This window comes from Cervus elaphus, chromosome 33 (assembly GCF_910594005.1).
Source record: "Cervus elaphus chromosome 33, mCerEla1.1, whole genome shotgun sequence".
NCBI classification, from domain to species: domain Eukaryota; kingdom Metazoa; phylum Chordata; class Mammalia; order Artiodactyla; family Cervidae; genus Cervus; species Cervus elaphus.
The window spans coordinates 22,513,687-22,527,117 of NC_057847.1; the positions used below are offsets into that span (position 1 = coordinate 22,513,687).

General features: G+C 42.0%; 1 protein-coding gene across 1 annotated transcript in view; it reads left to right on the top strand.

Moving 5' to 3' along the window:
• PDE11A (phosphodiesterase 11A) overlaps positions 1-13,431 on the top strand; it is a 412,338-nt gene that overhangs the window by 145,951 nt on the left and 252,956 nt on the right. The window contains exon 4 of the mRNA XM_043894853.1: positions 7,389-7,529. Within this exon, the coding sequence (XP_043750788.1) occupies positions 7,389-7,529 (141 nt within the window). The remainder of the gene's footprint in view (positions 1-7,388; positions 7,530-13,431) is intronic.

Here is a 13,431-nt window from a genome sequence, read left to right on the forward strand (position 1 = left end):
CCTGGCCTGCATACAGGTTTCTCAAGAGGCAGGTCAGGTGGTCTGGTATGCCCATCTCTTTCAGAATTTTCCAAAGTTTATTGTGATCCATACAGTCAAGGCTTTGGCATAGTCAATAAAGCAGAAGTAGATGTTTTTCTGGAACTCTCTTGCTTTTTCGATGATCCAGCGAATATTGGCAATTTGATCTCTGGTTCCTCTGCCTTTTCTAAAACCAGCTTGAACATCTGGAAGTTCTCGGTTCACGTATTGCTGAAGACTGACTTGGAGAATTTTGAGCATTACTTTACTAGCATGTGAGATGAGTGCAATTGTGCAGTAGTTTGAGCATTCTTTGGGATTGCCTTTCTTAGGGATTGGAATGAAAACTGACCTTTTCCAGTCCTGTGGCCACTGCTGAGTTTTCCAAATTTGCTGGCAAATTGAGTGCAACACTTTCACAGCATCATCTTTCAGGATTTGAAATAGCTCAACTGGAATTCCATCACATCCACTAGCTTTGTTCGTAGTGATGCTTTCTAAGGCCCACTTGACTTCACATTCCAGGATGTCTGGCTCTAGGTGAGTGATCATACCATCATGATTATCTGGCTTGTGAAGATGTTTTCTGTATAGTTCTTCTGTGTATTCTTGCCACCTCTTCTTAGCATCTTCTGCTTCTGTTAGGTCCATACCATTTCTGTCCTTTATCGAAGCCATCTTTGCCTGAAGTGTTCCCTTGATATCTCCAATTTTCCTGAAGAGATCTCTAGTCTTTCCCATTCTGTTGTTTTCCTCTATTTCTTTGCATTGATTGCTGAGGAAGGCTTTCTTATCTCTCCTGGCTATTCTTTGGAACTCTGCATTCAAATGGGAATATCTTTCCTTTACTCCTTTGCTTTTCGCTTCTATTCTTTTCACAGCTATTTGTAAGGCCTCCTCAGACAACCATTTTGCCTTTTTGCATTTCTTTTCCATGGGGATGGTCTTGATCCCTGTCTCCTGTACAATGTCACAAACCTCCGTCCATAGTTCATCAGGCACTCTGTCTATCAGATCTAGTCCCTTAAATCTATTTCTCACTTCCACTGTATAGTCATAAGGGATTTGATTTAGGTCATACCTGAATGGTCTGGTGGTTTTCCCTACTTTCTTCAGTTTAAGTCTGAATTTGGCAATAAGGAGTTCATGATCCGAGCCACAGTCAGCTCCTGGTCTTGTTTTTGCTGACTGTATAGAGCTTCTCCATCTTTGGTTGCAAAGGATATAATCAATCTGATTTCGGTGTTGACCATCTGGTGATGTCCATGTGTAGAGTCTTCTCTTGTGTTGTTGGAAGAGGGTGTTTGATATGACCAGTGCATTCTCTTGGCAGAACTCTATTAGCCTTTGCCCTGCTTCATTCTGTACTCCAAGGCCAAATTTGCCTGTTACTCCAGGTGTTTCTTGACTTCCTACTTTTGCATTCCAGTCCCCGATAATGAGAAGGACATCTTTTTTAGGTGTTAGTTCTAAAAGGTCTTGTAGGTCTTCATAGAACCGTTCAACTTCAGCTTCTTCAGCGTTACAGTTGGGGCATAGGCTTGGATTACCGTGATATTGAATGGTTTGCCTTGGAAACGAACAGAGATCATCCTGTCGTTTTTGAGATTGCATCCAAGTAGTGCATTTCAGACTCTCTTATTGACTATGATGGCTATTCCATTTCTTCTAAGGGATTCCTGCCCACAGTAGTAGATATAATGGTCATCTGAGTTAAATTCACCCATTCCATTCCATTTTAGTTCACTGATTCCTAGAATGTCGATATTCACTCTTGCCATCTCCTGTTTGACCACTTCCAATTTGCCTTGATTCATGGACCTAACATTCCAGGTTCCTATGCAATATTGCTCTTTACAGCATCGGACCTTGCTTCTATCACCAGTCCCATCCACAACTGGGTATTGTTTTTGCTTTGGCTCCATCCCTTCATTCTTTCTGGAGTTATTTCTCCACTGATCTCCAGTAGCATATTGGGCACCTACTGACCTGGAGAGTTCCTTTTTCAGTATCCTATCATTTTGCCTTCTCATACTGTTCATGGGGTAAGTGCTGTAAAAAAAAGAACAAAGTGAGATAATGGAATACAGACTGGTTGCTGAAAGGTAGTTTAGGATGATGTTTATTTCAGAAGGTGATCAAGAAGGTCTCTATGAAGACGTCATATCTGAGCAGAGGCCTCAATGAAATGAAGGAGCAAAGCCACACAAAGATCTAGGAAGAAGATTCCAAGCAGTAGAAATATCAAGTGCAAAGGCCAAGGGGTAGGAGAAGCTTTGGTCCATGTGTCTAAAGAGCAGATAGGAAAGACCTCAGATAGCCAAAACAGTCCTAAGGAAGAAGAACAAAGCTGGGGGCACCACACTTCTTGATTTAAAACTATTCTTCAAAGCTATAGTAATCAAAGTAGTATTGTACTGGCATTAAAAACAGACATACAGACCAATGGAATAGAATTAAGAGCCCAGAAATAAACCCATACATACAGAGTCAACATCTGTTTGACTAGGGAGCCAAGAATACTCAATGGGGAAAAAGTAGTTTTTTTTCAATAAATGGTTTTGGAAAACTGGATATTCACATGCAAAAGAATGAGATTAGGTTAAACCTCTATCTTATATCACTCACAAAAATCAACTTGAAATAGATTGAAAGCTTAAACTTGAGACCTGAAACTGTAAAACCCCTAGAAGAAAATATGGGTGAAAGCTCCAGTGTTTTTTGGGGGGGTCTGATATAAAAGCTCAAGCAACAAAAGCAAAAATAAACAACTGAGACTACCTCAAACAAAAAAACTTCTTCACAGCAAAAGAAACAATCAAAAAATGAAGAAGTAAACTATGGAATGGGAGAAAGTGTTTGCAAATCATCTGTAATGATAAGGGGTTAATCTCCAAAATATATAAGGAACTCACACAACCCAATAGCAAAAACAAACAAACAAACAAACAAAAACCAAAAAACAAACAAACAAAAAGACAACCCCAAATCATCCAATTAAAAAATAGAGAATTTACAAAGACATTTTTCCAAAGAAGACATACAAATGGCCAATAGACACATGAAAAGATGCTCAACATCATCAGGGAAATGCAAATTAAAACTATAATGAGATATCACTTCCTACCTCTTAGAATGGCTGTTATCGAAACGATATGAGAAAACAAGTGTTGGTAAGGATGTGGAGAAAAGGGAACCCTTTGTACACTGTTGGTGGGAATATAAATTGGTGCAGCTACTATGGAAAACAATAATGAGGTTCCTCAAAAAATTAAAAATAGAACTACCATATTATCCAGCAGCTTCACTTCTGAGTATATATCAAAAGGAAATTAAATTTCTAGCTCAAAAAGATATCTGCACTCCCATGTTCATTGCAATATTATTTACAATAGCCAAGATACGGAAACAACCTAAGTGTGCATTAATAGTTGAATGAATAAAGAAATTGTGATACACACATACACACACACAATGGAGCATTATTTAGCCATAAGGCAGAAGAAAACCCTGTCATTTGTGACAACATGGATGAAACTTGAGGGCACTGTGTTAAGTGAAATCAGTTCAGTTCAGTTCAGTTCAGTCACTCAGTCATGTCTGATTCGCGACCCCGTGAACCACAGCACGCCAGGCCTCCCTGTCCATCACCAACTGCTGGAGGCCACCCAAACTCATGTCTATTGAGTCGGTGATGCCATCCAACCTTCTCATCCTCTGTCATCCCCTTCTCCTCCTGCCTTAAATCTTTCCCAGCATCACAGTCTTTTCAAATGAGTCAGCTCTTCACATCAGGTGGCCAAAGGATTGGAGTTTCAGCTTCAACATCAGTCCTTCCAATGAACACCCAGGACTGATCTCCTTTAGGATGGACTGGTTGGATCTCCTTGCAGCCCAAGGGACTCTCAAGAGTCTTCTCCAACACCACAGTTCAAAAGCGTCAATTCTTCGGCTCTCAGCTTTCTTTATAGTCCAACTCTCACATCCATACATGACTACTGGAAAAACCATAACCTTGACTAGATGGACCTTTGTTGACAAAGTGGTGTCTCTGCTTTTTAATATGCTGTCTAGGTTGGTCCTAACTTTCCTTCCAAGGAGTAAGCGTCTTTTAATTTCATGGCTGCAATCACCATATGCAGTGATTTTGGAGCCCCCCAAAACAAAGTCAGCCGCTGTTTCCACTGTTTCTCCTTCTATATGCCATGAAGTGACTGGACCAGATGACATGATCTTAGTTTTCTGAATGTTGAGCTTTAAGCCAACTTTTTCACTCTCCTCTTTCACTTTCACTTTCATCAAGAGGCTCTTTAGTTCTTCACTTTCTGCCATAAGGGTGGTATCATCTGCATATCTGAGGTTATTGACATTTCTCCTGGCAATCTTGATTCCAGCCTGTGCTTCCTCCAGCCCAGCATTTCTCATGATGTACTCTGCATAGAAGTTAAATAAGCAGGGTGACAATATACAGCCTTTATGTACTTGTTTTCCTATTTGGAACCAGTCTGTTTTCCATGTCCAGTTCTAACTGTTGCTTCTTGACCTGCATACAGGTTTCTCAAGAGGCAGGTCAGGTGGTCTGGTATTCCCATCTCTTTCAGAATTTCCCACAGTTTATTGTGATCCACACAGTCAAAGGCTTTGGCATAGTCCATAAAGCAGAAATAGATGTTTTTCTGGAACCCTCTTGCTTTTTTGATGATCCAGTCTGTATTATTTTACATATATATTGAATCTATGAAAGCGGAACTCAAAGAAGCAGAGTGTAATATGGTGGTTCCCAGGAGGTGGAGTATCCCGGAAAAGGAGAGATGTTGGTCAAAGTATACAGACTTCTAGTTATAAGATGAGTCAGTTCTGGAGATCGAGTGTTCAGTGTGATGAGTATAGTTAATGATACTGCATTATGCACTTGAATATTGCTGAGAAAATAAATCTTAATGTTCTTACCACAAAAAATGTAATTATGTAAGGTGATGGATGTGTTAACTAACCTTAGTGTAGTAATCATTTTGCAATATATAGGTGTATTAAATCTTCATGTTGTACACCTTAAACTCACACAAAGTTTTATGTCAATTATATCTCAATAAAGCTGGTGGTGGGGAGAAGTAATGTAGCTGGACAGTGAGAAGTGAGAGATTGTCCAAAAAATTTAGCAGTGAAATATATAAGGCCTACTGATATGGGAAATGAATGAAAATGACTTTAGGCTTGTACAGGTGGCAAGTAAGCCGTTGGATATGGGAGTTAGAGTTTTGGAGAGATGAGAAGACTCGAGATTAATGTTTGGGAACCATCAGCATATAGATGGCATTTAAAACTAGGGTACAGGTGGGAAAAATATATGGATAAGAGAAGGGAAAAGGTCCAAGGATGAGTCCAGAAGCAAAAGAAGGTCTGAAGAAGGAGGAGCTGGGGACATGCAGGTAACACTGAGAAACAGGGCGTGTTCAACTGTGTGCAAAGCTTCCATGTCGGTCGCGTCGCGTGCCATCCTAGATTTTCTTCTTTTCTTTTTCTCCTATTTTGAAGCCAGTCTGCATTGTTATTTGTGAAACTTTTATCACTTGTTAGTAAAGCAGCAATTTTTAATTAGAAACAATAAAATTACTATAATGTGATTTGTCAGTACGAAACTCAAGGCACAATTAGTTTTTCCTCCGAGATAAATGTTCCTGTATATGGGTCCCAGAGGCCCCATCCATGCAGTCACACCAAATTGAAAAGTTAAATAATTGTTCAGTTAATATGATCCATCTGAAGAACTAGTCTGGATGATTAAGGAAATAATGTCTCCTCCCTTAACAACAGGGGATTTTGTTGGCAATTATGCAGACAGTTGCCTTATTTTTAATATTATATTTGCACATGAAATTACCACACATTGACCTCTTACAGCGATTTGCTGTCCAAATGCCAAATGGACAGAACACACTTAGAACTTTTTTCAACTCATAGTGTTTCTCTTTGCTTTGGAATCATCGAGCAATGCATGGCCCTTAGCCACAGTCACAAGCTCTCTTTAGAGAAAACACTGTCCGAGATTTGGGGTCCGCTTTGAGATGCTCAGGGAAGTAGACTCATTTCATGGATCCCTTGACTCATTCAAATACTTTTCTACCTGAATAGACTCAGAGAAGAAATTCTCACGTTTCAAATGGTTTCAGGACAAATCAAATTCATTACCAAAGTTGAAAATTAGTCAACACCACCTATCAGAATAGATGTGAATTTGAAAACCCATGAAATCCTTTTGTGATAGGTCAGACTGGAGACATCACATTAAATTCTATTGAATAAAGCATCCTCTGGCCAATTCACTGGCTGTGTAATTTTCTGATTGCGCTTTGATAGAGGCAAAATATCTACTACCTGTAAATGGCTCACTGTTCTTCAATCTCTGGATGTATCCATGTAATTAAAAATTCTAAATAAATATTATTTCAATGTATAAATTGTAAGCTAGCTTAGCTGGATAAAATGACATGTTATCACAATCTCATTTTTAAATGAGTATACAGTTTTCAAGTTAGAATTTAAGTTTTTTCTTTAATTTTTATGCTTTTTATTTTATTATTTTAATAAATTTTTAATGATGTTTTCTTTTTGAGATGTATAATGGCATTTCAATGTTCTCCTGGACAAATTTCTTGTGTAGAGGGATTAATAGGGGCTTTATATATATATTTTTGAAGGTTTTGAAACTTAACTAGTATCCACTACTATAATTCTTTAATAGTTCTGTGAGAGATATATATTAGTGAGAATAAGTCTTGAGTTTGACCATGAAGCTATTTCTTCCAGATGGTGAGGAAGAGATGCTTTGTAATTTTTTGAAATAAATGTATCTTGGAGAGAATCAAGTATTTGGTATTCATAAAATGTTGATTTTTAAACCCAGTCATGTTTTTTTAAATATTTAAAAATCAATTTTTAAAAATTGCAGAAAAACTACTGTAGGAGCAGAAAAGCCTGTCAGTAATGATTATATGAGATCATGTAGTCATTAACTGTGTGGAATATAGTCATATAGATATATGAAGAATTTATGTGGGATTATATGGACTGGTGGGCTACTGTCCATGGGATCATAAAGAGTTGGACATGACTGAGTGAGCAACCCAGCACACGCGCGCACACACACACACACACGGACTGGCACTATTCTCAAGTTATATCTTATAATTCAAGACTGTGTTATGAAATGAAATAATGGAAATATGTCAAAACAACCATAAACACTTTAAAATTTAGCCACACAAAAATATTTATATTTTTACTGCAAAGACTAAATGGAATTTTTGAGAGACAAATTTTAATTCAGTCCCTTAGCCACCTAAATACATACATTTTCTCTTTGCTAGGCTTTGCTAGAGGTGGTTAATGACCTCTTTGAAGAACAGACGGACCTGGAGAAAATTGTCAAGAAAATAATGCATCGGGCCCAAACACTGTTGAAATGTGAACGCTGTTCTGTTTTACTCCTGGAGGACATCGAATCACCAGTAAGTCATCTTTTATCTGTCATGTGTGTTAAGGAAGTCAAGTTTAGTTTAGTTGTAACTAAGTTTGTGAAATCAGGACTTGAACCACTCTTTTGTGACTCTTCTAATATGAGATGACTTTTTATAAAAGTAAAGTTTTTTATTTCCTGTATGTGTTTTTTCAGTCTTGATCTGCTGTCATCTGAGAAACTCTGACGACCTTGAGGTCTAGCGGAGCTCTGTGTACACAGATGAGACACCTAAGGGATGGGAAAGTGAAAGTGAAAGTCTCTCAGTACTGTCAGACTCTTTGGGACCCCATGGACTCTACAGTCCATGGAATTCTCCAGGCCAGAATACTGGAGTGGGTAGCCTTTCCCTTCTCCAGGGGAATCTTCCCAACTCAAGGATGGAACCCAGATCTCCTGCATTGCAGGCGGATTCTTTACCAGCTGAGCCACCAGCAAAGCCCAAGGGATGGAAGGGGTTGCCCGAACTCGCTCAGCTTAAGAGAAGAGAAGCTGGGCTGCCAGCCTCCCATTGAACCCACGCAGCAAGGGAAGGCCGTCAGCACGCGTGAGCATGGATTGCAGCCCCCACAAGACCCCACAGCCCTCTTCTGGGGTGGGGGTCGGGGCGTGGGCAAGCAGTGCTCTTGGCGCTTGCGCTCACTGGAGTCGCCCCAGCCTCAGTGGGGCGGCACTCTCCAGCAGAGGTTTGTTGGGCTGCTTCCCACCTTTCCACCTTCTTCTACTGCTGCTTCGGGCCTGTGGACACTAGCTCGGTGCGCGCCCGTCAGGAGGCGGAGGCTCCTTCCTCCTCACGCAGGGGCTACTCACTCTCACTTCAGGGGCAAGCAGCCCTTGGCCTGGGCCTCGGACCTGCCTTATCTTGGCTTTCAGGGTCTTTTAGGTCCTCTGGCTCTTTGTGAGAAGTCTGCTGGGTACATACACAGCAATATTGAAAATAATGACCATCATCCATCTAACTTCTTGAAAGCTAAATGTCTACACCCTCAGCAGCAGTTTAATATCTTTGCCGTGAACTCTCTTCAAAGACCGGGAATTGTCTAGCAATTAAGTGCCATTTTAATACCCCAGAGAATGATGTTTTACTGTAGTTACTCAGAAAGGTTATTGTCTTTGCTTTTAGGTTTGATTTCCTCAAAAAACAAGAACCTTGTGTAAATTTTGGAGATTTAATAATAAACATTGTAAAACTTAAAATATTTTAAGTTTTTTAAAAAGTTTCATTGATATATAGTTGATTTACAGTGTTGTGTTAGTTTCAGGTGTTCAGCAAAGTGATTCAGTTATATATATCCTTTTTGGAATTCTTTTCCATTATAGGTTATTACAAGGTATTGAGTATAGTTCCCCATGCTATACTGTAGGACCTTGTTGGTTATCTATTTATCATTAAGCTTTCAAAAATCTATATACGTTTAAAATGCTTAGGAGTATTTTCCCATATCTTCGCAGTTCAGTTCAGTTCAGTTGCTCAGTTGTGTCTGATTCTTTGCAACCCCCGTGGACTGCAGCATGCCAGGTCTCCCTGTCCATCACCAACTCCCACAGTCTACCCAAACTCATGTCCATTGAGTCGGTGATGCCATCCAACCATCTCATCCTCTGTCATCCCCTTCTCCTGCCTTAAATCTTTCCCAGCATCAGGGTCTTTTCAAATGAGTCAGCTCTTTGCATCAGGTGGCCAAAGGATTGGAGTTTCAGCTTCAACATCAGTCCTTCCAATGAACACTCAGGATTAATCTCCTTCAGGATGGACTGGTTGGATCTCCTTGCAGTCCAAGGGACTCAAGAGTCATCTCCAACACTACAGTTCAAAAGCATCAATTCTTCTGTGTTCAGCTTTCCTTATAGTCCAACTCTAGAGTTTGGTGTTATTTCTACTCAGCAAATGTGGTTTAAACAAACAATAGCCTTGCAATTATCCTGTGGTTGTGTAAAAATCAGTAGATCCTGGGTTTCTCAGATGGCACTAGTGGTAAAGAACCTGTCTGTCAATGCAGGAGATATAAGAGACACAGATTTGAACCCTGAGTCAGGAAGATGCCCTGGAGGAGGGCATGGCAACCCACTCCAGTATTCTTGCCTGGAGAATCCCATGGACAGAGGAGCCTGGCGAGCTACAGCCCACAGGGTCTCGAAGAGCCAGACACAACTGAAGCGACTTAGCACACACAGCGCAATAGATCCTTGGGAGAACACACACACACACACATAGCCCGTATATGTGAAGTGCTTCTGGATGCTTCATGAAGCATTTTGTCTCATTTAATACTTACTGCATCCTTATGAGGTAAGTAGTATTATCATCCTCATTTATTGATGAGGAATTCAGACTCCAAGAGTTGACTGACCTGCAGGGGTATTCCCCAGCACCTGGCAGGGATGCCTCTGAAAGGAGTGGGAAGAGGTGGGATGCTAGTGGGTGCCTGGCTGGCTGTGGGCTCTCCTTGAGCAAAGGCAGGAAGGGGAAACTGGTGGGACTTGTTTCCAGGGTTTGCGAGCCACTCCCAGGTCCCCATGAGGGCGGGTGGCTGGGGGGCCAGGTAGAATCTGAACAGGGACAGATTCACTGTTTGCTTGGTCAGTTAGAACAGACATGGAAGTAATTTAAATCAGCTTAGGGTGATCATTTTTTGCAAATCTTCTAACATGGAGTAACTTTTACCCTGTAGTCTTGCTTTTTGGCAAGTGAGATGAAAAAGTACAGATGACAGAAGATAATATGGAAGGTGGGGGCAGAGCTGGAGAGGATAACAGTGACAGTAAGAACTTCAGGATATAAAGTAGGGAGGGGTCAGAAACCACTCCCTAGACCAGATGGCATGTGTGTGTGTTCAGTCGCTCAGTCATGTCCTACTCTTTGTGACCCTTTGGACTATAGCCCACCAGGTTTCTCTAAGGGACTTTTCGGGCAAGAATACTGGAGTGGGTTGACATTTCCTTCTCCAGGGGATCTTCCCAACCAAGGGATCGAACTTTCTTCTCCTGTGTCTCCTGCATTGCAGGTGAATTCTTTACCTACTAAGCCACTGGGAAAGCCAGACTAGATGGTAACATGCAGTAAAGGTGTTGGTGTAGTTGTGAAGATTAAAAAGACCTTTTCCCTATCACAGCTGAACATTCTAAGATTTTTTGGAATGGCGGAGTCAGGGCGGAAAACCTGGGGCCAGTCTATCTTTTCTTCTCTTTGCCCATCCCTTCCCTCTCAGAGTGAGAATGAACTCCTTCAGTCCGGAGGGACAAGGTCAGAGATAAAAGTGAACTATGGGGGGAGGAGCCAAGATGGCGGAGGAGTAGGACGGGGAGACCACTTTCTCTCCTACAAATTCATCAAAAGAATAACTGAATGCAGAGCAAACCTCACAAAACAACTTCTGATCGCTAGCTGAGGTCATCAGGCGCCCAGAAAAGCAGACCATTGTCTTCGAAAGGAGGTAGGACAAAATATAAAAGATAAAAAGTGAGACAAAAGAGCTAAGGATGGAGACCCGTCCCGGGAAGGGAGTCTTAGGCGGCCTTGCTTGGGCTAGGGTCCGGGCCTGAGTGCCCTGAGGACAATCGGAGGGAGCTTCTGTGAGGTGCCAACTTGAACTGTGGGAGACCAAAAGAGAGAAAATTAACCGGCCGGAACACACTGCCTGCCGTTCGCAGAACAAAGGGACGGAGAAAGTCCCAAGAAGAGGTCGCAGGCTGCGGACCCGCCCAGCCCCGCCGGAGGCAGGGGGGAGGGGAAGGTCGCGGCGAGACACAGGGCGCAGGCACCCGACCGGCGCGGGCGGGGACTGGGGCTGGGGACGCAGAGGGTGGAAGGCGCGCGCACCCGACTGGCGTCAGCGGAAACTGAGACTGGGTCCGTGGAAGGGAGTGAGTGTGCCACACCTGGGGATAGTGCGCCCATCAAGCCCCTCGCTGCCTGGACCGCTCTGTCGGGGAAGGCACAGAGAGCAGGCGCAGCTTTTCCCTCCGCGCTTTTGTGTAACACCCGAGGGCTGGAACCTAGCGCAGCGCGGAGCGCGCTCCATATAGAACAGCCGGGAGCCTGAGCAGCGCAGACGGAGAAAGCAGCGTCAGCCCCTCCCGGCAGCGCCAGCCCGCCCCCGCAGGGCCAGCCCCTCCCCGCAGCGTCAGCCCCGCCCCGCAGCGCCAGCCCATCCCCGCAGCGTCAGCCCCTCCTAGCAGCGCAACGGAACTAGCTAACTGAATAAGAGTCCACCTCCGCCCGCCTGTGTCAGGGCGGAAATGAGGCTCTGAAGAGACCGGCAAACAGAAGCCAAATAAACAAAGGGAACCGCTTCAGAAGGGACTGGTGCAACAGATTAAAATCCCTGTAGAAAACACCGACTTCACCGGAAGGGCCCTGTAGATATCGAGAAGTGTAAGCTGGAACGAGGAGCTATCTGAAACTGAGCCGAACCCACACTGACCGCAGCAGCTCCAGAGAAACTCCTAGATATATTTTTACTTTTTTTTTTTCTCTAAGTAAGGAAAAAAAAAATTTTTTTTTTCTTTTTATGTTTTTTCTTTTTTATTTTTTCTCTTTTATTTTCCTTTAAAATTCCCTATTACTCCCCCATTACTCCTTAACTTTCATTTACATAGATTTTTATGATTTTTTTAATTAGGGGAAAAAAAAATTTTTTTTTTTTCTTTCTTTCTTTTTTTTTTTTGTTTTTTTTTTCTTTTTTTCTTTTTCTTTTTTTTCTTTTTTCTTCTTTTTTTTTCCTTTCCGTTTTCTCTTTTATTTTCTATTTTTCTTTTTCTCTTATTTCTTTTAAAGTCCTCTAGTACTCCTCTACTACTCTTCATTTTCATTTTCACTACACTATAACCTTACCAAAAAAAAAAAAAAGAGAAGCCCTATCTTTAAACCAAAGATTATTCTCTCCCAATCTTGACTCTCTGTTTTCTACCTCAGAACACCTCTATTTCCTCCTTTCCCCTTCTCTTCCCAATCCAATTCTGTGAATCCTTGTAGGTGTCTGAGATACGGAGAACACTCTGGGAACAGACAGCTGCGTAGATCTGTCTCTCTCCTCTTGAGTCCCCCTTTTTCTCCTCCTGCTCATCTCTATCTCCCTCCTCCCTTTTCTCCTGTTCATGTAACTCTGTGAACCTCTCTGGGTGTCCCTAACAGGGGAGAATCTTTTCGCCATTAACCTAGAAGTTTTATTATCAGTGCTGTATAGTTGGAGAAGTCCTGAGACTACAGGAAGAATAAAACTGAAATCCAGAGGCAGGAAACTTAAGCCCCAAACCTGAGAACACCAGAAAACTCCTGGCTACATGCAACTTTAAGCAATAAGTGACCGTCCAAAAGCCTCCATACCTACACTGAAACCAACCACCACCCAAGAGCCAGTAAGTTTTAGAGCAAGACATACCACGCAAATTCTCCAGCAACACAGGAACATAGCCCCGAATGTCAACATACAGGCTGCCCAAGGTCACACCTAACACATAGACCCATCTCAAAACTCATTACTGGGCACTCCATTGCTCTCCAAAAAGAAGAAATCAAGTTCCACGCACCAGTACACTGACGCAAGCTTCCCTAACCGGGAAACCTTGACAAGCCAATCGTCTAACCCCACCCACTGGGTAAATCCTCCACAATAAAAAAGAACCACAGACCTCCAGAATACAGAAAGTCCACTCCAGACACAGCAATCTAAACAAGATGAAAAGGCAAAGAAATACCCAACAGGTAAAGGAACATGAAAAATGCCCACCAAGTCAAACAAAAGAGGAGGAGATAGGGAATCTACCTGAAAAAGAATTTAGAATAATGATAATAAAAATGATCCAAAATCTTGAAAACAAAATGGAGTTACAGATAAATAGCCTGGAGACAAAGATTGAAAAGATACAAGAATTGTTTAATAAAGACCTAGAAG